At 40.7% G+C, this 27,883-nt stretch overlaps 1 protein-coding gene across 7 annotated transcripts in view; it reads right to left on the reverse strand.

Annotated features, from left to right (window-relative positions):
• The window catches only part of DNM3 (dynamin 3), a 172,457-nt gene that overhangs the window by 56,839 nt on the left and 87,735 nt on the right, over nt 1-27,883 (reverse strand). For all 7 annotated transcript variants that reach the window (XM_038143972.1, XM_038143971.1, XM_038143970.1 and 4 more), the window contains 2 exons: nt 11,488-11,597; nt 26-137 (listed from right to left, as the gene is read on the reverse strand). In XM_038143972.1, the coding sequence (XP_037999900.1) occupies nt 26-137; nt 11,488-11,597 (222 nt within the window). The remainder of the gene's footprint in view (nt 1-25; nt 138-11,487; nt 11,598-27,883) is intronic.

Below are 27,883 nucleotides of genomic sequence, written 5' to 3' on the forward strand. Positions count from 1 at the left end.
GGCAAACCAGTGAGCTTTAACTTACTGAGGATTTATCAGGATAGACACCGGCTCGTAGCAGAGATGCCTTCCAGCTATCCACCTCCTCTTGGGAGTCACAGGCTAGCTCAAGGAAACGGTAATCCTTGTAAACATTCCTAGAACAAAGAGCACCACATTGTAAAACTAGCATTTTACTGCTCTCTATCATGCACACAGCATTTAAAATTAAAAATCATTTGGGATCAGGAATTACTTGGTAATTGTTGTGCACAACAGACTTTATGGGACAGGTGCTTGTTTAATAATTACATGGAGTACTTAAAAATGTCTTAGAATGCTACAGCACAGCTCTGGAAATAATAATCAGCTAAAAGCACCATGAAACTACTTAAAATCAATTTTCCTGCTTTTGCTAAAACAGAGCACTTTTAGGGAAAAAAAGGGTGTTGTGATGAAGAGGACAAACACATAAGACATGCCCACAACAGCACAGCTTGTGACAGATTGCTGCTGTAACCAATAAATACCAAAATCATTACTGATGCAACTTCTTCCCGTGTGAAGTCCTTTCAGTCCAGTTTATACCCAGGTTTTAGACATCATCAGTAAAAGAGGAGGAAACCAGCAATGATAATCAAGATATTTTTAAACAAACAAAACAAACCTCAGATGTCTCTCATCATAGTAAGAAAACTGGGACATGTGTAAATAAAACCTCTTACAGGTAGTTCACATAATGAGATAAATACAGGGAATCACTTAATGGAAGAAAAGAGAAAATACATCTGTAGGAAAGTGGTACTTGTAAATTCTTCAATACACAGAACAGATTTTCCCCTTACGGTTTAGCCATTAGTTTCTGAATTCCAATTCTATACACAGACCAGATCACTGTAACTTTGTCAGCCAAGTCTTTTTAGGAAAGGCCACGAGCTTAGCTGAAAAGGGTTAGGAAAGCACATTTTGCTAGATCCTAACAGTTGCACAAGGATCAATCTTCCATCCCAACCAGACTGTTTTCTTCCCATTTGCAAGCTGTGGAGGACAGGGGTTGATGGAGATTGCTTCATTCTCAGTGACAAGGGGCTCTTTGGTTTCATTGTGCAACTACAGAGGTCATTTCTCCCACATATTCTGAGAGGGAAAAAACCCTGAATTCACTGTAGAACAAGGAAATAAAGATATTATTGTCACTGCCTAGACAAATTTCTTTAGCATTCAGGGACTTGTGGGATTTCACTGCCACACTGCTGGAACACAACTGACTTGATGTAATTCCCACTCACAAAAATGATTCTCTCTTAACCATCAACGTCACCAGGCACCTCACAGCCTTGCTTTTTAGGGGCAGTCTCAGGAAACAGGTTAAAAATGTAAAAGAGGTGGAATCGAACCTGAGCATGAAGCAGCCATGACAACATATCATTAAATTATCACCTATGAAACCACAGCACAGCAACCAGAGCACACTCACTCTGAAGAGAGCAAAATCAGCTATTTTTTAGCAGGCTCATAGGTTGAATTCAAAACTGCAAAGAATAAAGGACATACTCAGAATTATTTGCTTACATTGATTCAATTCTTACCAAATTCAAAGGCTAAATCTGAGCATCAGGCTTGCACTATTCCCTTCAAAAACCCAGACTGGAGGTGCCACCAGGGCATTTCCTTGCCACAGAAACCAGCCCCAAAGGTCACAAACAGGCACTAACGGATCATACCGTTTAGCAAAAGCCACTGGCAGGATGAATAACTGAAAGCTCTGTGGATTCTTTTATTGATGGAGAAATTTAAAATTAATCCTTTTTCTTCCCTGACTCCAAAAGTACTAATCCTCTCTTAAAGCAAATAATAGCCTGGATGATCTTATCAGATGCTGTTACCTTAAACTGTGCAAACACCTGAATTTTATTCAATTTGCAATATTGTGGAACTCCAAGTCAGCATTTACTGAACAAAACAAAAAGGTCAAGGGAAAAAAAAAAAGAAAAAAAAAAAAGAAGCATAATGAAATTGCCAGAGGAGAAAAATACTTTAATTTATTGTTAGGAGAAACTTTTACTGAGATAAGCTTTTCTGGCTAAGATAACGAAGCAGCTATAACTTTGAAGAACTAGGAAGCTGAAATGGTAAAAGGGTACTTTCAGCAAAGAAGACTAAAAATAACAATAGAGCAAATAAAGGCTGTAAAACATAGTGATAGGGAAGTTCCAAAAACACTTATCTGCAAGAGCAAAACAACATGACACCAGCTTGTGAAAACATTTTTTCAGGCCTGTCATGTTATATATTACACTTTTTGGCATTTTGTGGCTTGCTCCAAGCAGCGTGGCTGTGTGAGCAGGAATTTCAGCCAGGCACTCTGAACTCGTGGGAGCTGACAGTCCTGCATTCTGTCTCTGTGTCAGGACTTCTGGGGCTAGGGACACCTCATGACCAGCAGCTGATGTCCCCACATCTCCCAGGCCCTTCTTTCTCCCTGTAAGATCTGAGAGCTCTTTTTTGTGCAGCTCGTTCTATTCCACCACCACTGCCAAAGACACAGCACGTGTGAGGGACTGAAGGATGCACACCCTGAGTGCTCCCAGGAATCTCCCAGCAGGGCAGGTGAGGGGATGCTTGTCTCCCCAGCTGGATTCCTTGCTGTTAGACTGCCCCTGGCTGTCTTTCTCCCAGAAAGGCTTACAAGCATATGAACTTTCCAAAGGAAAAAAAAGCCAAAGTAACTTCTTTCAGTAACTTCTGAAAAGAGTGTGTCCTTTTCCTGTTACCAGTGGAATCTTACAAAAACACATTAACATGTTTTACTCATTAGGAATCCACGGGCGTCTCATGGAAAGCTGTAAAAACGTTCTTGAAAACAATTCAGATTTTCTGTTTTCTTCTCTCTTCCACTTCTTAAAATTGCTGAAGACATCAGCACAGCACCAGTTACTACTCAAGCCTCACCTACGTTCTCCATATGGAATACGGTGAAGTCATGTTCTCACCCTCATCTCTAGAGCAGCTAAATGGGATGTTGGACATCAAAGACTATGACAGAACAAAGGATGCCAGAAAAGATGAATTCTCAACAATACCACTCCTGCTGATGTTCAGGCATCTGTAAATCTAAGGGACTGCAGAAACAAGACAGATACAGAAAATGGGAATGTGCCCAGAAGTACCATCGGCAAGTAGTATTTCCCTTGAACATTTAACATCTCCTAAATGTGAACACATAACTGAGGAAACTGCAAAGCTGTATGCATCTACCACATCTACCTACTCCACTTCCTCCTGGAGTCTCATCATGTAATTTAAATATCATGCGTAGTTCATGAAAACATAACTATAGTGGCATATGTGGAAATCAACATAATACTGGTAACACTGCCTTTTTCTCCCCAGAGTGAAAAATGCAAAAGGCTACCATTTGTTATCTGCAGATTTTATTGTACTCTAGATAAATAAACCTCAACTTGGAACTGCATTTCCACTAAAAATACAACATAATTGCTCATGAGGATGAACAGACAATTGGACTAAAAGCATCATTTCTAGTTCTGGAAGGTTCCACACTCAGGACATGCCTTCTCTAGGCCAGGCCTATCACCTCAAGGTCCAGCAGCCACCCAGCTGTGACTTTGCTTACCCTACAACTTCTCCACTTTATTTTTACCTTGATTTCTTGATTCCTTTCCCTGTATATTTCAGGGCCTATTACAGAGATGTCCATAGGTGTTTCCTGAACTCCTCCCATCATGAAAGAATCCTAACAGGACTGGATTAAGGTATTTGCAAGTGCCCAAGAGGAAAATGGGAAATGCCAGATAAGTTTGAAGACTGACCCAGCTGTGAGTTACTGAGATTTCCCTCCCACCCACCCTGAAGCCTGGGCTGTCAGCACTGCCTATGAACCAAATCTCTGCAGTCCAGGGGCAGGGAGTGAATAACACACCTGAAAATCACCCAGAAAGAACAGCCCTTGCAACACCAGTGGGTTCCCTCCATGGTGGCTGCACATCAGAACGTGCTGAGCACCTCCACTGCTGCACATCAAGAGGGACTGTACCTCTTGCAATTTCTTAATACTGAGATAAGGTTAAATATTTAATCTCAAGCGAGCCTAGAAAATTTTGAAGGGCAACCACTGCAGGCACATTACAAGCCCAGTTAACATGTGTGAATATATGTTAATGCATATTCACATATAACCATGCGCATGGAGAGCTTTTAGGTTGAGTTGGATCTGGATTTCACTAGCCAAAGTTGTAATGGATGTGCATAAAATTTCTTTTCATAGAGAGAAAATACAAACCAAATTAATTAAAAATGCATTTATTCTTACCAATGTGGGAGGAGACAGTACAACCATTACACAGCAAGAATAGCAGTGACATTTTTTCGGAATTGGACCTATGAACTACTTTAATCCTCCAAAGAACACAAACTCCTATTTAGCTTAACCCATATTTAGCTTCAGCAGTCACATTGACACAAAGGAAGCCACTCATAGGCTGAAAGATAAAGGAATATCTTCTTTTACAGGGATTTCAAAGTGATTTTTTGTAAACATCTCGTCTCTATTAGGATGGAATCAGAATTGAACATTAGAAATCTAGAACTATATGCAAATTGGTCCCATTTTATTCCATGAAAAACACACAAGATTGAATTCTTAGGCATTTCTCACTTGATTGAAATTGAAAACATACAGAATATGGGTTTAATGAATAGTCACCTAAAATGAAAAGGGGAGAAAATAACAGAATCCAGACACTCCAGCTACTGGGAAAGGTAATCTTGGATGAACTTGTAAGTTTTCCATCTATTTAACCTGCAACTCCACTGTGCTCCCTCTGCTTATTCAAATTTAGTCTTAGTCTGTGATTTTGGACACCTGTAATTGCACAATGGCTGGTTTGAGCATATGCACTTTTTTTCTTTTTTTTTCCAAACAGGGAAGCTCCACCAGAAGCTCTACAAATCATATATTTTGAAGAAACAAAAATGGCCATCTGCTCTGAGTTAACAGCAATGACTAACATTTTCTATCAAGGCGTACCATTTCAGATCACTCCAGTGTGAATGCTAATTAAAATTAATTACACATGACTCTGAAGACTCTTTTTTTCTTAATATCCAGAAAAGCCAAGGAGACAATCTCTAACACAATGTCATGAAATAATAACACTTAAGGATTTTGCCATCTGTCATGTGAGTGCTCTCCCAAAAGCAAATGAATCTTTTCAAGTACACACACCCAAAACACACAGAAACCCCCCAACTTTCAGGTGCAAATGAACAGAAGATGTGCTGCTCAGTACATAGGCCAGCCTTGGCTATGAAGTATCTTGAGTCCTATATGTAACCCAGAACAGAAATACAGCCAAAACTAACACCACACAGGCCAAAATCCACAGTAGTAACAGTGACTGCCACTAAAATATTCCAGCAGTCCCTGGAGGAGAAGGTTTCATGCCTTTGGTGGTGAGGGATGGAAGCCTGGCCTGGAATCTGCCTTGGGGCCACACAGACACAAAAGCTGCCCCCAGCTGTCAATACCTGCACCATACTCTCTCTTATTTGTCATGTAAAAAATACTTGTCAATAATGACAAAGCAGAATATATTCCAGGAAAAAAACCCAATCTTTTTCTTTTTCTTTTTTTTTTTCTTTTTAATAAGGGAAAGCTGCTGGCAATAAAGGCTAGCTATTCCTTGGGTTTGTATATTTTTCCTGTTCTTAAATATTGTACTCTCCAGCATTTTAGGAGTTAGTTTAGAAATGTTAGCAGCTTTTTTTCTGGATTAAATTTGTAGGGCTTTTTAATTAAACAGATTCTCTCTCTTCCATTTCAAACAGAGAGGGCTCTGAATAGCTTACAGTCCAGCTCTTCCTGGGGCTTAGCTTTCTGAGTAATTCAAAAACAGTAACTAAACATACATCTCATTTTAGGCTTTCTCCTTTAGCCTGGCTTCTATCCAACACCTCCTCTGACCCGGTCTCCTTTCACTAGTTCCCTTTATTTTGGCTCTTGCCCAGTTTCCCTTATGTATGGATAGCAGTTAACCAGTTGCTGCCCATGGCCAGAAATTCAGTACTTACAGCTCTAGTACATTTGGAGTCCCAGAAACAACTTGTGCTCCATTCCCTTCTAGAGCAACCCACAGCCAACAACATCTATCCAAAGCAGGCAGTGATACCTCTCACTGAGCAGACACAGTGTCATTTCCTGGGTCCTACCAGACACCACAGCTCCCTGTGCAATATGATTCCTGACACACAGAGTGTACTCAGGAGTCAGTAGCTACAATTCCTCATCTGGCAGTTCTATTTTCAGTCCTATTGTATGCCTTCAAAATGGCCTTTTGCTCGCTCTCCTCTGGACATTCATCTGTCTGTCAGATTAAAGAGTTGTTTTTACAGACAGGCAGCTGTGGAGCAGGGATGGCAGATTCTGTCCCACTGCTTCATGATTACTGAGGGGCATTTTGCTCTCAGGAACCCACTCTTGTGAAAGCAAAAGGAACAGTTCTGTGCTTTGCACTGCTCCTCACACCCCTCTATCACACAGAACCTCAGAGGTGAGGAAAGCAACACCATTACTGAGCTTCATCTGGGTCATGGTGATGCCTCAGGTTTCAGCTTTTCTGTTTTTCAGATTCTGTGCTGCTTTAGTGTGTGGGTCTGGGTTTCATATCAGGGGATGGTGAGCTCTCTGCACAGAGCAGGGAGACAAAACAATTCCTGCTCCAGCTGGGGACCAAGGACAAATGATCCAGATCTCAGCCCAAGAGCACAAACACCGTGGGCTGAAGAGAGAAAAACAAGAAGGATGGGACTGCATGGGCTAAAGCTGGAATTGGACAATGAACTCCAATATGCAAATGGAGCAGAACTTATAAAAGTGAGAGGCCCTGTGAGCGGTCGTGCATTTTGTGACCATTTTGGGTTCACCTGCAGTGTATCCCTGGCTGGGCTCTTGCGCTGCCCGAGGTGGATCCATTGAGGCCTCCTAATAAATCCCTACTTTATTCTTTAACTCTCTCTAGCCTCTGTTCTAGGTCAGCCTTCTCAAAGCATCACTGGTTGGGCAGGAAAGGAAAAGACAAGAGAACTGGTGGCCTCTTCCTCTGCAAGGAAGGCAGAATTTGCCACATTGGTTCTGCTCCTCTGGCTCCAAGGAATGGAGTGAGTCTGAAGAGGAGCAGAGGAAGGCTGCTGATCAGGGACTCCACCAGGTAACTCTTCCTCACTCGGTGGTTGTACTCCCACTATTAGTAGAGAAGGCTAGAAAAGTCAGCAACTTAAAAAACACTTCAGCCTACTCCCATTTATAACCCCCAAAATCTGTACCTAGTAGAATTCCTACTCCTATAAAAGAGAATTCATCTCTCCAGAGTTGGAGAAGAGGTGGAAAGAAGCTTTTCCTCTGCTTCTAGCAAATGAAGACAGGTTTTTTTACTCAGCATCCTTTTTTCAATTAAAAGGGAAGTAGTATATAAATTGAGGTGTAATGCAGTAATACAACAATTACAGTAATACAACAATTTATTGACCAGTAAATCAGGAAAGAAGTGTAATTAGGCTACTGCAAAGGCAAGAGATTACTTTAGAACAACAGACAATCTGTCAAAATAGTACCATGTGGATCAAAAGGACAAGATCAACAACTGCTTGCTCTTCTCAGGAGAGACAGAGAGACAGGACTTGCACAGATCTTTAAGGGAGACATGTTTAAGACTACAGTTCTTGTTCAGGCCTACAGTACTTTGGTAACAAAAAAAGCACCAAGAAGTGAATAATGTTTAGAAGAAATACATGGAGAATAAATCAAGTATTTGGAATTAAATCCTGTAAGGCTAGTAAACTTTCTGGGATGGACAGAATTTGTTTTCTTTGTTCTTGAGCTCTGAACAAGAGCCTTACCCACTCAGCAATGAGAACACGACAGGTTAATCTACTGAATGTGAGCTGAGATGCTGACAAAATCCTCTCTTCTCCATTCTCAGCTCTGCCTAGAAAGTCAGTGGCTACATCTACACAACTTCACAGTAAGCTCTACAGCAGTACTGCAAGCATTGTTTCTTTTCCTATAGCACAATTATTTTAAAATACTCAATACATTTGATCTCTTTTTCCAGTCTGAAAAAACCAGCCTTGCCACGAGTTTCCTGTGGAGAAGATGGTTAACACAGAATAGCACTCACTTGACAGCTTTAGGTTCGACACACACTGCTTGAACCCAGAGCTCAACTTCAGTTACTAAAGGCAGGCTCGTGCAGACGGATGCAGCCAAAATGATCCAGGAATCACAGGGCACTCACTCAAATTTACTTTGGTTTACTTTAGTACTCCAAAGGTAAGGAAACTAGAGGAGTCCATTGCAAAGGCCTTCCATAGTACCTATAAATTAAGTAGATGGCCCATTCAAAAACTTTAAATGTATGACTTACTTTGCAGAAAAACAAACCTAACCTCCCTGTTAATACTGTAACTATTTCAGGCAAAGTTTTCCTTTTCCCACCCTCACTTTTTTTCTGGTTGTTTTTTTAAAGATTTAATTAGAAAGTAACATGAAAATAATTATTTCACAACACAGCCTTTTCATAAACACACAATTATGTTCATTTCATGAGAATTTATCTTCACTGTGAAATCAATCGTCACAGTCTCCATTCACTCTACATTACCAAGTCACATTTGATTCCTGTCAGAGAACTGTTGACTTCTGCAGTAAATCAAAATGACAGATACTGTTAGTTTCCTTCTCCATCTAACCCCCAGTCTCAGCTAACTCAAGATGGTTTTTCCTTCTATGCAGTGAAATGAGTATTTTCCTGGTAACTATATTTCAGAGCTGGAAAGGTTTTCATAAATGGAAAAAATGCAGTGCATAATCCAGGAAACTATTGAAATGTACAGTATCAGAAACATATGGCTGGAGCAAATACCTATGCAGTGAGGGGCTGGGAATGAAAAAAAGAACAAGCTTATTAAAATTCTTCTCCTAAAGGGTTTTTGCATGAAAATTAAAATAATTTAATTGAACATTAGGAAAGATTTCATAGTCAAGGAAAAACATGCTGCAGATTATGAGGGGAGGGAAAAAGAGATACAGAATAATCTCCGTGCTATCATGGAAGCTGGAACAGATGATTTTGCCTTTGTTCTTTAATGATCTGCATCTTAAATAGCAAAATGGTTCCATAACCAGAACCCTCAGTGGGCAGACTTCGAAAGCTGATTTCTTTCTCAGTTGCTAAGGTTTTTTTAATTAAAAAAGCAACCACTCCACAACCCCCCAACAAAACAAACAAACAAACAAAAAAAAAAGGCAAAAAAACAAAAAGCCAGAAACTAAGTTAATTTTTTACACAATCTTTGAAAAGCAAGCCATACTCACACAGAGATCAGCAACCAGGATTCAACAGATTATCACAAAGTAAAAGAACAATAAGAATTCTTATTTCAATGTATATTTATCAATTCCCTCTCTTAGTTTCCTTAAGAATGTGGGATAGGGGACAGTCCCCAGCCAGATCACTCTACTCTAGAACCAATATTCTTGTTTTTGCTGACACATCTATGAATTCAGGATTCAGTGGAAAGTGATACTAATCTTGTTTTGATCAATTTGTGCCAGGAGGTAGATTTTTAGAAATATCAAAATTCAGCTGGTTTACAGTAACACAGAAACTGCTGTTTTAATTAGAATTCAATAAATATTTCTTGAAAAACAACTTCTGCCTCCCTTAAAGCTGCAAGACTGACTCCATGATCTGCCTCTCCCAAGGCAAAGATATTTTGTGGTCTTACTGCTGAGCTGTCATGTCTTAACATGCCCATGTGGATGTAAGGATGTTTTTAGAGCAGCTTGCAGAGGCTGCAGGGGCTACTCAGAGCCCAAAGAGGCAGGGCTATTACAGACATGGCAAACATTTTAGACATCTGATTTTGAAATCCTTGATGTCAAGTATGGATGAAGATCAAGGGAAAATGTGAATGTCCAGCTATATACCACCTAAGTAAATCCCAAACTTGCCAATAAAAATGCTTCTCTTTGATTTTCACAGCAGTTCAGTGATTAATATTTATGATGATGACAATATTCAAAGCCATTAGTTGAACCAAAGGAGAAACAACGAGTTAAATTAACAAATTTCTCATGGAAGTAACCTAATATGTCCAGCTGCTATCAAGCCACCAGGACAAAGTTTACTTTCTTGATGGATCCACACACATCTACAGCAAGAATCATCAAATTACATTTCTTTCCAGCATCCAAAGATCATTTCTGTTTTTAAGAACATGAAAAGCTTTTCAAAGCTTCTTTCTGTGCTCCAGAAACACAAGTGGTCAAGCATTTGAAATGTTATTCCCAGCTAGTATGTGTGTGACATGCTTTCAAAGGGCATCTCCTGGCAGACCTTGCAGGCTGGCTGAGGTGGCAGCAGACCCAGGCAGAGCCTTCCTGGGCTGCTTCAGACTGAGCCTGACATTGTGGCCTCACATTCCTGGGGTCAGCAGAAACCTGACAGCCCAGAAATCCCGTGCTTTGCTTTTGCTTTGCAGGAGGGAGGAGCACTCCTTGCTTCCAAAATTCTGGCCACTGTGTCTGGCCAGATTGGGAGCAAAGACCGCTGCCTCTGCAGAGAGCCACATCCAGCCCTCATCATCTTGAGTATCTGAAGGTAATCCCAAGCTTTAGTGATGTGAGGAAGAATCAGGTGTGAAGGAATTTAGCAGAAGAGGGTAATAAGGATATCTATTCATGCTACATTTGCCTGAAAAAAAACTTACAGAAATTGCCCCTTATCTGCTAAAATGCAATTCCCCATAGACAGCTACAAATGCAACTCTCTTCCTCAGTTAAAAAAAATAAAAATTACACGTCACTTTTATGTCTTTTGTAACATTTAAGGAAACTGAGCTGGCTGTGCATCAGGAGTAGCATCCATAGAGCACCCGCACCACTTAAAACAGAGAAGAGTCTGAGAAGAAAAGTGTGAGGCAAAAACTAAAAGGCAAAGATTTTATTAATTAATTAAAGTAGAGGAATCTAATTTTTCTCCACTCAGCAGTGTTTAAACCCAAACAAACAATCAAATGAGTCCCAAGATTAGTGACAGGCAAGATTTTCCACTGGAGAAAGTGAAAAGCAATGATGCTTTTGTGATTTACACCAGTTGAATCTGGTCACAAGGTACAGAAGTCATGAATGTTTTGGTTAGCCTAGGTGACTGCCAAATAAAACAAAAATAGGATCAGGAGATGATTATTCAGCCATAAGGAAGGACTGGCTGACTCATCATGGAGCTGTTTCACCCCACGAGTGGCTCGGAGGACACCAACCTCTCATCCCATGGTTATGCAACAGCAAAGCAGCAGATAAATCAAGAATATCAAGACCTTGTGTACTCAACATGGTGGAAACAGCAGAACTGCACTCAGAGTTATTAAAATGCTCAGCTAGATACTATCTGATAGAAGTATCTGCAGAATAGCACATTTTCTTACCTCTGCTCTGTGTTAAATAATGCAAAGATGTGTTTGCTGGACATGAAGCTCTTTTCCACATCTCGCACTTTCAAGTTGTCCAAAGGCAGCATGTACTTCTTCTCTTTTTCCTAGAAAAAAAAAGGATTAAAACAACACTGTGTGAGAAGAAACCTGATGTCAGCAAGATCTGTTGAGCTGGTAATGACCTTGGAACATTTGTTATCATAAGGAAATACCCAAATTCAAATGTCTGCTTATCTTTCATAGACCTACCTGCAAGAGAAATGAAACCTCAGTTTCAGTTCTGTTTTTCACTGACCCTTTAAAAACATTTCCTAATAAAAAAATTTCACCTCAAACACATAAACATCTACATTTGTTATTTTTCATTCCCCTGAATTCTAAAAAGGCAAGGGTCAGACTTCACTAAAATAAAAGTGTCTGATCAAAAAAAAACCTCTTCTATGTCTGCACAGCAAGAGAATTAACTGGTGACATAAGCTCATCTCTACTTTGTTGCTATTATTAATTATTTAAGCATGGCATTCAATAAACCCACACATAAACTTTCATTCTGCCAGTGAAAAATACAAAACCCATACAAATCAATCATAATAATACCATATACAAACAAAATCAGACTCCAGTCTAACCAGCTTATTTCTCCAAAGAGGAATGAGTTATTCACTCTTGCTTTAGCCAGCTCCTTTGCAATTTCATCACAACCCTCATTTACAGCTCAATCACTGCAATTTCACCTCTTCCAGGTTTCTTCCTTCCCTTCCAATTAAGAACTAGCAATACTCCCAAGGTAATTTATTATGTCAGAACAAAAAGAACCCTGAGATTATTAGCTGTTTCCATTGTGTTAAACTTCTTTAAGTGCTTGCACTGCTGGATAAACGGAAGCTAACCTCTCAGTTTGCTTTGCAAACACACCTGATGTTAAATAGAAGGCTCCAAAGACAAGAGGCCATCCTCAAAGCTCTCATTCTGGGCTTGCATATCACGACAGCACTGCTCACAGGGTTATTAACAGCACAGTTTAACAGCCTCCAAAAGCCATTAAGGTACTGTTAAGGCTGGTGCCACTATGGCAGCAATGGAGTGCAGAGAGGCTTTATGCCCTGGAATTCTTCCAATGGATGCTAAATGGGGTTTTATTACTTTGGCTACCAGTGACCCGACAGAACTTCAATAAATCGCCAAAACTGGAGTGCTCAGATTCCTTCACAGTCCCTTATCAGGCAGCTTGAAGCAAGACTGACTGGTCTCTGCCCAGCCACCAACAGAGCCATCTCTGAAGTCCAGCACCACTGCACTTCCTGAAGTATTCTGGGCTGGAACATCACTCATGGGGGTTGTCTCAACAAGAAATATGCATGGTACAACAGTTTATTGAATGCCAGGAAACAGGACAAAGGGACAAAGCAAACTAGGACTCAGTCTTCTCTGTGAGTGTTTCCCAGAATACACCAAGCAACTTGCAGTGCACAGAACTGGAAGATGGCCTGGCTGGGCTGAACGTGTGATCTGTGAGGGCAGATGTAATTCATCTTGGCTGAGCTTCAGCAGATTGCAAAACTCAGCTGGATGAGAAAGGCCCTAAGAGTGAAACTATAAAAATACCATGACATGGCCAACAAAGGCTCACTTTCCTAGACAGCCTCCTAGTAGGCCTCAGGAGAGGAAAAAGCAGATTTCAAAAGCCCTTCTGGAAAAGCACAGTTTCTCTTGTTGTTAATACAAAGGTTATCAAATTCTGTGTATTATATGAAAAGCATCTGATGGATTTTGAAACTGCCTCTATCTTAACCACCCTAGAAATTATTCCTCACAAAAATTAGACATAGGTATATTCTTCACTCCCTCACCTAACATCTGCTCCCATGGAGGAGTCTAGTTCAGTGCCACTGTGTAGCTGTTTATCACAGCTCAGGTCTGTATTCCGCTCCCAGGGAATCTGCATGGGCTGAGGCCCTGGGGCTGTCCCAGCAGGGACTGTATACTGCCACTCACTCAGTGAGAATTACCACTGAGACAAACAAAACTAAGCCATAATTTATCAATTAAAAAATTAATAATGGTAAACAACACTAAATGAATATCTTATAAATATTTATGTATAAAAATTAGAAGAACCTATCCTCTAATACTGATTTGTATTGATATGATCTCTTTTGCTGTTATAAATTCATGTCCTAACTAGTATAGTAAATAAAAGTAACAATGTATTAGCTCTGCTGCCATGACAAAGGGACACACACTTGAAAAATATTGTAGCATATATTAAACCTTGTATCAAAAGCAAATATTGTCTTTTTCAGCTGAAAGCTGGACTGCAAGGCCAAGGCAATGTAAGATACTTTGTATTCTAACAGTTTCTTCTTTCTAACAGAAACTTAATGCCTATAAAAAATCTTTTGGGCAGAAATATTCCATTTGGGCCAATATATTCCATCACAGCTAAGGAAAAAACTCCAAGATAAGTTTAATTTTTTCTGTAAAACTTATCTTTCAGTATTACAGAACAGACTTATCATGATTTACTATTCAATTACTGAAAATTTAAAAAGTTTCTGATGAGGTGTTTCTTCTGGCAGACACTATTTACTGACAAACCAAGCAACCACAGATGAATAAAAATAGAAACTGATGAAAAAACTATACCAAGAATCTGATTGTCTAAACAAAAATTCCACAAGAGGGAAAGTTATATAAATGTTTGATGCCAAACTGTGAGAAAGTGTTTCTTCTGCACCACCAGGAAAAAGGAAATGCCTACTGAAGGCTAAGAAGTGGTTGGTATTTATTTACATGGCCTCCTACCCACATGCTGAGACAGGGCAGTTTCCAAGAAAGGGAAATCACAGGGTGCCTGTGCTTGAAGCAAACAGAGTCACACAGGAGAGATCAGAGCTAAATACTGCTTGATTCCAGGAGAAAGGTATTACTGTGACATTAAAGTGTGGCTGGCAGCAAAACTCTTTGCAATTTTATTTTCCCTCCAAAGTGGGAGAGAATATAGAGAAATGGAGCACGAGCTAATTCAACAGCAAATGAGCCCAACATTTCAGCCTAAGCTCAATCAATATTATGTTATGGTAGGGCTAAAAAAGCTCCAGCCAAGACTGTTTGTGCATGTTTCCCATCCTGAGAAGCTGACAGCATAAGAAACGGGGAATGCATGAAGCCTGGGAGGAATGGGGCTAGGCACACTTCGACGAGTGACTACATGCACATAACTGTGGGTCCAGTTTGTCCCCCTCAGCATTTGTTCTTTTTATTTATAGATTTTTATTTTTATAAAGGGGCAGAGAACTTCAGCGTGACATGAGGGGAAAAACCAGCACATGCTGATCTCACGTAGAGACTTTGCCTCTCTTTTTCCAGAGTAGAGGAGAAGAAGGAAAAAGTGGGAGGTAGAATGGCCCATTCCTGTCCCTGTGACATGAAAAAAATTCCCCATACTCCACCTTAGAAAAACAAACGAACCTGCTGGCCTGGGGAGGCCTTCCCCACCCTGGAGACGATGTTTCACCACTCGTGGGCATAAGTAGCACTCACATCCTTAATGGACCAGTTCTGTTCTCTGACAGGCAAGGGAGCTGCCAGGAACTGACAGCATGATGTAAATATGCCATATTACAACTGCCCCTTCCTTCTGCACTGTTTAAATGTACTAAAAATAAATACTGCTCAAGTCCAAAATGGCACAAGGGATACAAAAAATACAACAGCAGCTCCCCTTCCCCCAGCAGGGTCTCAGCCAGCACTTCCAGGCTAATGAACTCCACTGCATTTTCAGCCAGGGGCAGGAACTGCTTCAGAAAGCATTCTGTGATTTTGGAACTTTCAGGCTCAGTCAAAACAGCAAAAGAAACCCTGGACACAACGTCAGCAAACCAGATGATAAGAGGAACAGAACTCTTTTGAGATTGTTAAGTGACTTCAGCTTCTTCCAGTTATCAAAGGTGGTTCTTCTGTCACTTCATGCTGGCTAAGGCACAGCAGCAGCAGCAGCACAGGCTCTTTTCCACAAGAGAACAGAATTCAAGCACACCTCAAGCACACAATGCTCAGGTTCTGAAATACAGGACCGAGCCAAGCATTGGCCCAATTGCACTTTCAGCTGGATCAAGAGAATTCAGCTGGTTTGCACACCACTTACCAACGCCTTATAGAACATCAGCTTTGAAATGGAGTGTCATGACACCAACCAAAACCAATGTGGGGACCTCAAGCTCAAAAAAATCAAGCTCCCAGCTGGAAGCACAGCCCACACTGGAAAGGTTGGAACAAAGGCTGGTTTACAGCAGGATTCATTCTCTGCATCAGCTGAGAGCACTAATCTCACGAGTATTTACCGTGCACTGAGAGCAAATGTAGATATCCACAAAATGCCTCTGCCGTTAGTATGAGGGCATTAACAGGTATTAGGCATTGATTAGGCAAAAGAGTGAACGACTTTAAAATCATAAACTGAGGAAGAACAGCAACAGCAGATAAAAAACTTAGCATTTCTGCCTCTGGACTAGGTTTCCAGACCCACACTGTACTGCTCTCTGGACTTGTTTCTGCATTCATACTTGGGGACAATACTTACCTGACTCGCAGGCATGTTGCTCAACCTTGTTTCTGCCAGAACCAGTGATGGCAGGGCATCATTAAATATCCTGCAATCAGGGCTCTAAAATGTGTAGGTGGAACACCCAAGCCAAGCAAGTACTTGGCAAAGCAGTTAAACAGCAGAGGCAGAAAACAGTCCCAAAGCAAAGGTATTGTACAATACTTCACTATTTTATATGGCCAGAGCAGTGTCCACATTCTGCACATTCTAGAGACACAAGAAGCAGTGGCTTGTGAACCTGCTGAGCCAGAGTGATCCTTATTAAAGAAAGGAGAGGAGAAGTAATAGAAGTGAAAGGAACTGCTGGTGGTCTGTGCCTGTTTACTCCCAAAAAGGAAAGGCTCAGCCTTGTTTACACCTCAGACCTCTGGCTGCCAGTGCCAACAGCCTACACGGTGGCATTTGATGAAAGTGAAAACTGTAAGATGCCTCATGGAAACCTTAATAGTATTCAAATCAATATCCAAGAGTTTACCATATTCTGACTTTAAATATACCCAAGAGAATTTTCCTGTGTTTCTGTTTCAGTTTATATTTCTCTCTCAGTTGACACAGCCACACAACATCTTCACAATGGTCTCTGCTTCACCACACTTGGCTTTAAAGCATACTTTCAAAACTGAAGCATGAGATTCTCAGGCACTACTGCAACATTCTGAAGAAAAATGAAGCAAGTTATTTTATTACAGACTACTTAGCAGTGTGGGACTCAGGCCTGAGCATGCTCCTGGGTACAGATGTAGAAAACATAATTCTAACACATCTATAAAATGAAGGAGCTGCTTTACCAGAAAAACAATGCATACCTAAATATTCTAGCATTTTTATGAAAAGCACTGCAAAAGAATACTTAATAAGTTGCAGATGAGAACATGTTTCTTCTATCAATGCACTTCTCCCCTCTAGTCTTCTAGAGTCAACTCCAAATTGAAAATCTCATGACAAAAATGTGACAATGGCCCAGGCTGATAAGCTGGGCTGTTAAAAGAACAGAGCACGAATATCAAATCTTATATTCCTTCAGTCTTACAAGTCTTTATCTTTTGCCATGGTCAAAATATTGAGTTTCTTATATAAATCAAAGCTGAAAATGCCAAACCTGAAACTGTAGCTGAAAGAAAGATCTCATGACATAACCAAGCTATTTCAGGTTTCAGTTATTATCTTTCCATATTTTGCATTTGCACTATTATTTCAGGCAATTATGCATACTTCTGGCAATTGCAATTTTTTTTCCAATCTTTTGGTATCCTTTTCCACAACATATTATTAAAAAAATTAAGAGCCTTGTTATATCTCTACTGTTCCTTCAGAATTCTTTTATGGGACTAAACCTGATCCTAATGGTAAATCAGTCCTTAGTCTGACCTAATTATTAATTTTACAGAGTGTCACTTCCCACAGTGGTTTTCTCTTGTAAGAACCAGCATTATATTGGTTTCTGCACCTTTTATTTGCCCAATTTTTTTTTCAGGGATAGAAAAAGGAGAGTTCACAACTCAGCATTCAAAGTACTTCAACAAGAAATGGCCACTGATTCTCCCTTGAAAGCAGTTTTCTATCCTGGCACATTTCAAGACTTCCCAGAAGGACATCAGGATAGTCTCTACATCTCTATTTTGCAAGACAGCTTTCCAGGGAGCTGAAGCTGCAGTTTTAATCCCTACAGCACACCCCAGAGCAGAACCACACATTCCCCCTGCTCAGAGCTAGGCAGCCCCAGATTCCTCCTTCTCCCTGCCTGGAAGAGACGATGGGCACAGAATCCTTGGGAGAGCCAAGCTGAGCAGTCAAGCTGGCCTTGAAGTGGGAGCTGACAAACCTGCTGTACCTGCCTAATTCCATGGGGTTGCTGCCTTGCACATCTTTCCCCTCAATAATGAGGGGAGGCTGTCTAGGCATCCCATTGCAGAGTCTGAATGGATGTAGTAAATAAAAAAATAATTTTAAAAAAAGGAAATCTAGTAATTATCTAGTAATTCCACTGGTACTCCCCCTTGCCTTTACAGAATCAGTGCATCAAACACGAGGACAATCACTTCTGGAGTATATAACAAATTCAATGTTAAGTTTGCCCCTCTCCAAAAGAGGTGTTTATTATCACAAGTGGAGGGCTGGTCTTTCACTGCTCTGTGCTGTCAGTAAAAGGATCAATCTAAGAAAGGACCTGATGAAGAGGAAATCTCTGTTTAGCTCCTATTAGTTAGGATCTTGAAAGGTCATTTTGAATTTGGGAAATCTTGTCTGGGAAAGAAGCCAGCAATTCCTCTGAACTGAAGTGATGTTGGCATTTAAAACTGAGAGAAAGCCCCGACTGATGAGCCAGTGACAGTCTGGAAAAATTCTGCTGGATGCACCAGGAGGCTGCTCCAAAGGTAAAGGGGGATAAATGTATCCTCTGACCTTTCTATCCCTTGCTAGGAAGCCTGCTTAGGACAGCTTGTTTTTCTCTGCTGGTGCTCAAGTTTTTGTTTTTCACTCCTCACCTCTGCAGACCATCCAACAGCCACAGTGGTTTGTGGGAGCAGCAGTGCGGGATGAAGGAGCAGCATGTCTGTGCTGGCACAGAGGGACAGTGACACACCAGGGTCTGTGAGATCAGGCTTCTCAGCTGGCAATCTGCATTAACAATTTTCATTCTCACACACGTGTGTGTGTATAAAAATACTGTGGTTTACATATATATATATATGTATGTATACACACGTGTTTTGGTGGTGGGATTTTTTTTATTTATAGAAAAAACATAATCCTTGAAACCTCTTCTTTTGAATTGAAGTGCAGCTCAGATTTCAGTCTTGGAAAGGTGATGGTCTGGGTGAATGAACCTCTCTAGTTCTAATGATCTCTTGCATTAGGAATACTAAGATAATATGGGAAAAAGCCCAGGAAGTTGCATTGTATTTTAGCTTTCTCAGTGCCCTTAACTTGAAGACAGAAAGAGAATCTTACATTTATAAGCCTCTTGAAATTCCTTGGTAGGCACATTAAGAAGATGCACCTTTGATACAGTACCTTTTTGTCTGCTGGAAAGGCATTTCCTAAAACTCCTCTGGCTTTTTATCTATTCCAGCCTCTCTAAAGTGAACCCTAGGAAAGCTCAAACTCAGGAAGCCAAAAGAGACCTTTCCCTGGGTACCAACAGTAGTATCTCCAGAGACCCCACGTCCTTTGTGTGTGCAGAAAAAAGATCTTTCCTGCAAGATGTAAAATGATAAATCTGCAATTACATAATTCTGTAAAAACCATTAGGCAGGATTTTCCTGAGGTGATGCATCTGTCTCTGCAGGACTCCTAAACATGCAACATAATGCACACACACAAATTAGCTCATGGCACTTATGCTGCTCTACTTGCTTGTTATCATTAAAAGCTTTCAGACAGCAATCAATTTCACTGTGGTGGAGATTACTGCAAAATGCATTAAGAAGTTCACGCCTGTGGCAATGGTCATTGAAAATATTTTGGAAAGCATCCCAGAAGTGTAAGACTTTTTCCAGACATCCGAGAGAAACTCTGCTGTGACAGAGCTTCTGGTGTCAAGACTTCTCCCCCAGCACCCCGCCTCTTTAGTTGTTTTTTTTTAATAGCAGCACTTTTTGAAAGGTACATTTCAGCTTTTTGCTTTTTTTCTTTTTCTCTTTTTTTTTTTTTTTAACAGAGCCAAGATACTTGGGTCATGGAAAACATTAACTTCTGAGACAACTGTCTGAAGCTATCTCCTTCCTTGCTCCACATCATATGTATAAATATACTCTAGCTTATCAATTTTGTCAAAGAAAAACTGTTGAATTATAACACGAGAAATAAAAATCACCTGACTACTCTACCTCAACAACATATTTGTTTGGTTTTTTTGTTTTTTTTTTTTTTTTGTAAATTAAGTAGCCCTGGGGATGTTCCTATAACTAATAAACAAAGAACATTGAGAACATCATAACCACCAAGCACAACTTCTACTTCATATCAAAAACATTACCTTCAAATGCTAAGTTATATAATGCCATCAAATCTTCAAGGGAAGGTTTTGAGATGTGTCTCAGAATTTGACAAAAGATATCCTAAAATAATTACAGCGATGTGCAGCAAAACCTGCAGCTCTCTGTCCTTGGAAACCAGTATTAGATTGAAATCTCCTTAGAAATATTCATCAGGAATGTCCCCATGAAGCTGTCCCAGACTGAAGCACTCCTGAAGATCAGAGCCAAAGCTGCTCCTCAAACTGACCTTAAGTTTTCTCTGTTCTCGAACCCTCCTCAGCCAGAAGCCACCTCGGAATGTCCATCACCTGCCCCAGTAAGTACTGGAATGTGAGTGGGGATTGACTCAACTCGATAAAGGACCCTGAGAAACAGGGACATGGGAATGTGTTAAAAATGGTTAGTAGAAAATCCAAGAAATTTTTCAAAAGATCCCCTGTCAAGATCCTCTGGTTCAACTTGAGTCCATTTCCTCTTGTCTTGCTGGTTGTCTGGGAGAAGAGACTGACCCCATCTGCCTACAGCCTCCTTTCACATAGTTACAGAGAGCAATAAGGTCATCTCTGAGCCTCCTTTTCTGCAGGCTGAGCCACCCCAGATCCCTCAGCCTCTCCTCATATGACTTGTGCTCCTTCCCCAGCTTTGTTGCCCTTCTCTGGACTGGCTCCATCGAAGTTATTGCCATCAGAAAAAGTGACTGCAAGGTGCCAGGCAGTGCTGGTCTCCTTCTGACCCCTACCACCAGGAGTGTGTGCAGAGGGAAGTGTGTGTAGGAGAGCTGCCAAATATGATGGTTGTCAATATGCAGATGCTGCAGATTAATGCAAATGTCCAGTGTTGCTCCTTCCTGATAACTGCATATTTGTCACAGGCAGAAGTGTGTTCCATGAAGGACACTGGACATTACTGCAAATCATTTTGGTTGCACTGTTCAACAGCTGGTCAGCTGTTCCCTTGCAGCATAATACAGAAAACAGAGAGCCTGTTGCAGCATCACCCCAAGGGAAAGTATGTCAACCCTACAGCACACCTTAAAAACACACACCTGAAACAGAGGGACAAACTCCACTGCCCTGGCCACATGCGCCCTTGAAACAGCCTGGCGGGTGCTGAACTCAGGCAGAGAGCTCAGCAGGAGGTTCAACACTTTGGGGAAGCACACAGCAACACCTCTGGAAGAACAGAGACATCTTCACGCTAAAATAACCACAGACTGTTCAAGTGTTGTCCCTGCCTTTCGTGGGGTGGCAGACCTTGGGTTATTAATTGACAGATCACCTTTGTCAGCTTCATCCAAGCCCACTCTTGTGTCCTTGCTGAATCACAGTGAAGGATAACACCCCTAACACCAAAGCCTTAGAGCCTGGCCATCCTTGGCACTCCTGCAGGCCCAGAGCAGGCTGTGCCATGTCCAGGACAGATCATCCAAAGCCACCTTTGCAGCCAGCTCGAGCAGAAACAGGCAAATGAACACTCTGCAAGCACAAACTCATAGTAATACCTTAAGCTGTAGTTTTTATATTTTTCAGATCAGTAGTGCTTTAGTGTGTAACTCCAAAATTTCATAGCCTGTCAGCTACTGTTGTCCCATTTTAATTGGACAAAAAAATTTCTCTCTAGGCTTGAAACTCAAGGACACCTTACTGTCTCAGGCCCCCAAAAATGTAAACAACAGTGAATTGGGGGGGAAACTTTGAGTAAATTACTTCATTACCTGAAGCTATAATTGGACAATTAACCTCTAATATGCAAATAAACCAAACTTACATCTGTCTGAAAAACTCGTGACCATCGTCCATCCTGGGCACAGCCTCTATCAGGCTCCTGCATTATCCAAGGTGTACCTATTGAAAACCTTTCAATAAATACCTACTTTATTTTCTAACTCTGTCTAGCCAGCCTCTCCAAGGCATCAACAGCACATCCTCAGCCATGTGGGATCAGTTTCTCCATGTCAGAGGTTTGTGCTGAGGCAGATCACGCACTGTCACAGCCAAGAGCTGGGAACAAAGCAGGACTGCCACTGAGCACTGTGAGGGGCACAGGGGAAGTGGGGTGCTGAAGTCAGGAGACAACATCTGTGATGCTTCTGGCCGCCAGATTCATTCTTAGCACAGCAGCAACAAACTTTCAGCCAACCAGAGACTCCATCGTCATCGCTGTGAGTGACAAGCACAAAAAACTGGGCAAAGAGAGAATCTCTCAAGAGTATCAGCACCTGGGAGGAGGCATTTCCCTGGCTTTTGCATGGGGGATGAAGTCTTCAGTAACTGACAGATTTAAGAATCTTACAGTCATATTCTTTGGTTCTCCCAAAGTAAAAACCTTACTAATAATTCAAAAGTATTTTTAATTGTCTTTGTACTTTTCTCCATATCTCTTCCAATCTAGACTAACGCCAAACCTTGTCTTTTCTTACAGTGACATTTAAAAATATGTCATTTCTTCTCTGTATGAAATAACATCATCTTTAAAGAATTCCAGTTCTCCCATGTCTGGATTCCTACAATCAGCTACTACTCTGATTCATACCTAACACCCTCTTTTATTCCCTGCTGTTTACTTAGGGAGGGAAATACAGATTGAATACACCATTGTGTAGATTGAAAGTTGCATTAAAATGACAAACACTTGCATTTAATTAATCATTTTTGTTAAGATACTGTCAGTTGGCTTCCCCAAGAGCACAATTAGAAAGGAGCTCTTTCCTAAGGAAAAAACCTCTAACCAATGATCACAATAGCTGTAAGAACTATCTTCATCATGCTCTAAAAATTTGTAACATGCAGCTTAGATAGCTATTGCTGGTGAAATTATATTGTGAAAATAAGATTTTAAAAGATTCAATAAACAAAGTGTAAAGTTTTGCTTCAGCAGCACTGGCTACACATGCTTAAACCTCAGCTGTTTCAAAGAATCCACAAAAGGTACGATGGCTTTGGAAGTCTCCAGGACCTTGAGAACTCCACACAAACAATGGCAATGCAAGAGGTAATGACATTATTGCAAACAAAGAAGACAAGAAAAAAGGTGCATCGTAATCCAAAAGTTGAAAGATGCCTGCAAAAATGGTGAATTTTTACAGTATGCGGACAAGGAAGATGAACATCACTGCCTCTCTGGAAGAAAGGGAAATATTTACTGTGTAGCACTTCCTCAACAGTGTAAATCCTTATCAATGCTGACTCAAAATATTGGACACTATCAATTCCCTGGCCCTAAACTTGCAGGACACTGTAACAATTGTAAAGCATCACTGCAGCGTACGTACAACAATTCTACACTACACTGACATACGGCACTGAATTCCCAGACAGTCAGTCAAAGTTCTGGGCAGGAAACCAAATTCCATGGGTGTTTTTCTTCTTTAAACACTATGTCAAAACACCCCTATTACTCGTTACTTGTGCTTTGAAAGATATACTCCATTACTCCTTAATGTCGTTAGCTTTTACAGATACTGCAACCAACAAGGAACTGCTGCTGGAAAAATCCATTCCAACTGCTTTCTAACACTGCCATTTTGAGAGCGTTTCCATGGGAAAGCAGCGTGGTCACAACAAAAATCCAAGTGAAAACAAAGATAGCTGACTTACAAATATTCGTACACAAATTTCAGTAAGGAATCTAGAATAGTGAAACTATCAAACTCCCAAGTCTGTAATTTTTCACAAGGAAGTTGGTTCTATGAGGGACTCTGAAAACTGAATTCATACAACTAAGCCTTACTCTGTAAACCATCTTATGAGCTGCCAATGAGCTCCTTTCACACACAGTTAATTCTGTTATCAGAAATCACCCTTTAACATGTTCTAAAGCAGTAAAGAACATTTAGGACAAACATTTTGTTTTCAGGACACTCAAAGATACAAAGCAGGAAGGACAGCTTTTTGCAAAGTTGTCAGTGCAATGAAATTTTAAAAATACAATATAAAACACATAAAACAATTCAGCTAGTTCCCCTCTGGCCTTCAAAAGCCTCAAAAGTATTGAAATAACATATTGAAATTAAAAGTTCATTAAAAGTGTTCTTGGTCTTCCCAAGTGCTATTTTAACATCCTATTCAGCAATTTATTTTTTTCTGATCCATTCTCTGCATTTACATTACTCAAACTAAATGTATATTTTAATTATTGTTTCAATTAATTTCTTTGGCTGAAATAACATTCTGTGCTCCTTTAAGGATATTCCCAAGCTTACAAAAATTAGATTGTCTAGCAGTTTAGATTTGTTTTAAATGTCTAATAATACATTATACTGAAATAGCTTGAAATAATGAGGGTTTTATACTAATACATTACTGAAACATAATTACAAGTAATTCCTAGGAAAAAAGTACATGACAATAGACAAGACTTAATGCATGTCTATTTAAATAAATGCATTACAGAACCAATTGCCATTACTCAAAAAAGAAGAAAAAAAATCTTTCCCAAACCAAGTGTTATAAGCCTGGAAAATTTACATTAAAGAAATTCACATTCCCTAATGAAAACAGAAGACCTCAAAATACATTTCAATCTGCCCTGAAATCGCACTTTGGAAATGCAGGTGGGAAAAATCTAACTCAGAAGGGGAAAAATACAGTTTAGTCTAAGAAGACAAAACTATGGTTTAAAATCAAATTCACTTGGCAGCTGCACAGAGCCTTTACAGGTGACTCCTGAGTCCCCTTGTTTTTCTTGCACTCACTTCCTTTTTCCATTCACCTCCCACAACTCCTGCAAAAGACGTTTGGTGCAAGAAGTGGTTTTCAAGTTATGAACTACAGAAATGCAAAGACAACCCTGGCCAGTTTGTGTGTGGACAAAGACTACCACTTTTAGGTGCTCTTTGCAGAGAAGGGCACTGTTTGAAAAGCAACTGGAACTGTACACTGCACTCTTACAACACTGACACTACCTACTCCTAAAGGGGAAGCAAAGATGGGAAACTCTGGTATCAGTGACCTCTGATATTTTCTGCAGGCCTAAACAAAACCCCAGACCCTTTCAGAACACTTAGACACAAGGTCACCTTGAAAAGAAGCACATTATAGAATCTTTTTTCTGCTCACTGAAAAGAAGGAAAATTTTATATACAATAACAGACGCATGCCCCTCAATCTAAAATAATTACACTCTAATTACCATTGGATACTAAATTCTCTCAGCTTAAACAACACAGCCAAAAAGTCTTCATTATTTCATGATTTGGATCATTTAGTGCAGAAGTTGACTGATGTCAGGCACTGAGTTCCGTAAGAAAACATTCCTAATTGATTTGAACTAGGCTGCAAATTCTCAGCTTACTCTGCAGTTTAAGAAAGTCCTCACTGCCCTCACACAAACATCCACACAGACACAGCACGGCTTCAAAAGGAAAAAAATCCTACCATAGAATGGTTTGGGTTAGAAGGGGGTGAAAGTTCATCTCATTCCCACTCCCTTCCACAGGCAGGGACACCTTCCACTATTCCAGGTTTCTCCAAGCCCTGTCCAGCCTGGCCTTGATACTTTCAGGGATGAAGCATTCTCAGCTCCTCTGGGCATCCTGTGCCACGGCCACACCATCCCCCCCAGGGAAGGATTTCTTACTGATACTTGATCTAAACCCACTCTGAATCAATTTAAAGCCATCACCCCTTGTCCTATCACTTCAAGCCCTTGTCAAAAGTATCTCTCCAGCTCTCTTGGAGTTCCTTTAAGTTACACTTTAGCTGCCCTAAGGTCCCCCTGGAGCCTTCTCTTCTCCAGGCTGAAGGGCCCTAACTCCCTCAGCCTGTCCTCATGGGAAAGGTTCTCCAGCCTTCTGAGCATCTCAATGGCCTCCTCTGGACTTGTTCAAAAAGAACTATTAACTACAGAATTACAACACTCCTTTCTCTGCTGTTCGTGTCCTAAAGGGGAGGTGGGGCTGGAAGGGAGCAGAATCTAGCAAGCAGCTAAAAAAAGCAGTTCAGAGTACCTCAAAGATGAAAATGAAAAGGTAGAAAGACCTGTTGATAGCTACAACATATGGTGACCTGGAGAAGAGGCTGTAGATGTGAGGATAAGGTTAGGAAAAGGTTATGGAAGAAACTGCTGCATTTTAGTTATCTAAAATATCTGTGAACTGACTTAGTAATGGCACACAAACAGGAAAAGCTAGAAATTTTTAATACAGAACCAAAATTTCTACTTAATTGATCTAACAGAGATCTAGTGGAATAATTAATCCGGAAAACTGACTTATCTTTATATTCTTATTTAGAGAGCCAGACAGAAAATCATTGGAAAAGCGTCATCTTTCATATCAAAAGCACATGGATTGGTGTGGGGTTGGCATGACAGAGAACGTTCCCAAAGGCAATAAAACAACAAAGGACACGTGCTTCACCATCACCAGGACTTTCAGTGATCACAATACAGATCCCCAATGAGGTATTTTAACTAAAACAGACACACCAGGGAAAAAGCTGACCTACTGCTTGGTAGAGGAGGAAACCCATTAATAGGCAATGCTGAGATGTTGAGAAAGCTCCAGTGTTCAATCCTTCTTTTACATTACTCTTCACTAAAAAGCCTACAAAGCAGTAAAAGTTATGGCTAGATATTAGGAAAATAAAATAATAGTGCTTTGTTAAAGAAAACAAAGCACTAATATAAACTGCAAAGTTCAGTTAAGCCCCCACCCCATTCCTTCAGCTCTCTCAAGTCCTCAGTTTTAAATCAGCAGCCTGAAGTAATAAGGGAACTCTGCAACTGATATGTGTAAACCTCTTATCTAAATTACAGAGAGAGAAAAAACAGCAAACCTGACTTAAAATGCCCAAGAGCTCCTTGGAACTACGCCATGCTCTTAACTCTGCTATTTACACTGCAAGCAGCATCTCTGCTGTTCAAGACAACACACAGACTTCACCAAAAGGAAAGCCTGAGAGTCTCAAATGCTTTTATATTTCAAGCACATTCTCTTTTACCCTCTGCTCCACCCTGCAGACAGTTTTCCATGCTCTAGGCCTGGATCCACCAGCTCCTTCTCCCCAGAACTTTTCCAAGTCCCAGCTCCAGTCCATGCTCCTCAGGAAGGTGCTCAGGGTGGTGTGTTACACACAGCTTGGCAGAGGTGCTTGGGACAGGGACATGAGACGTGGGCTCTAACAACAGAACTAAACAAACTCAGTTTATCAGAAATGATGCAATTTCTTGTTTATGGGGAGCTGAAAGGCACCAGCACGCTGTGAGAACCCCCAGTCTGTGGAATAAACTGGGAGTTCAAACCGAACCCAGGGAGGAGGCACGAGTCCAGCTGAGCAGGAGACTCAATCCATAGAGGCACCTTCATCTTCCATTGAGGAGGTCAACACCTGCTTTTGGTCTTCTCCAAAAGCAAAGGGCTCAAGGCTCTGGGAAATAAAGCACCACACCTTAATTTATCCCCTCCTGACTGGGTACCAGCCTAGCCCAGGAGCAGCTACTCATCTTTTCCATTTGGTAGAGTAGGGTGTTGGTCCATCACCTCAGTGGCAAATTAATTTACAGAAAAGCATCAATTCACATCTCACATGAAGGCTATAGGAACTTGTGCATTGTACACAGCAAAGAAGATCATGATGGAAATAATGAAGAACTTAGAATTCCTTGTTTCACGTAACTTGTGCCAATAAAGTGTTGCTAATCCCCAAATTTAGCTTGCTATACAAACTGTCCCTAAACTGTTGAGTATTTTTTTTAATAAGCAGGGAGAAACACAACTATAAATGTCTGAAGTCCTTGTCCACATTTTGACCTCAGATGCCTAAAGGCACTTGTTCTGCTCCCGCAGTGTGGAATGCCCTCCCAC

Source organism: Motacilla alba, chromosome 8 (genome assembly GCF_015832195.1).
Source record: "Motacilla alba alba isolate MOTALB_02 chromosome 8, Motacilla_alba_V1.0_pri, whole genome shotgun sequence".
In the NCBI taxonomy this organism is placed as follows: domain Eukaryota; kingdom Metazoa; phylum Chordata; class Aves; order Passeriformes; family Motacillidae; genus Motacilla; species Motacilla alba.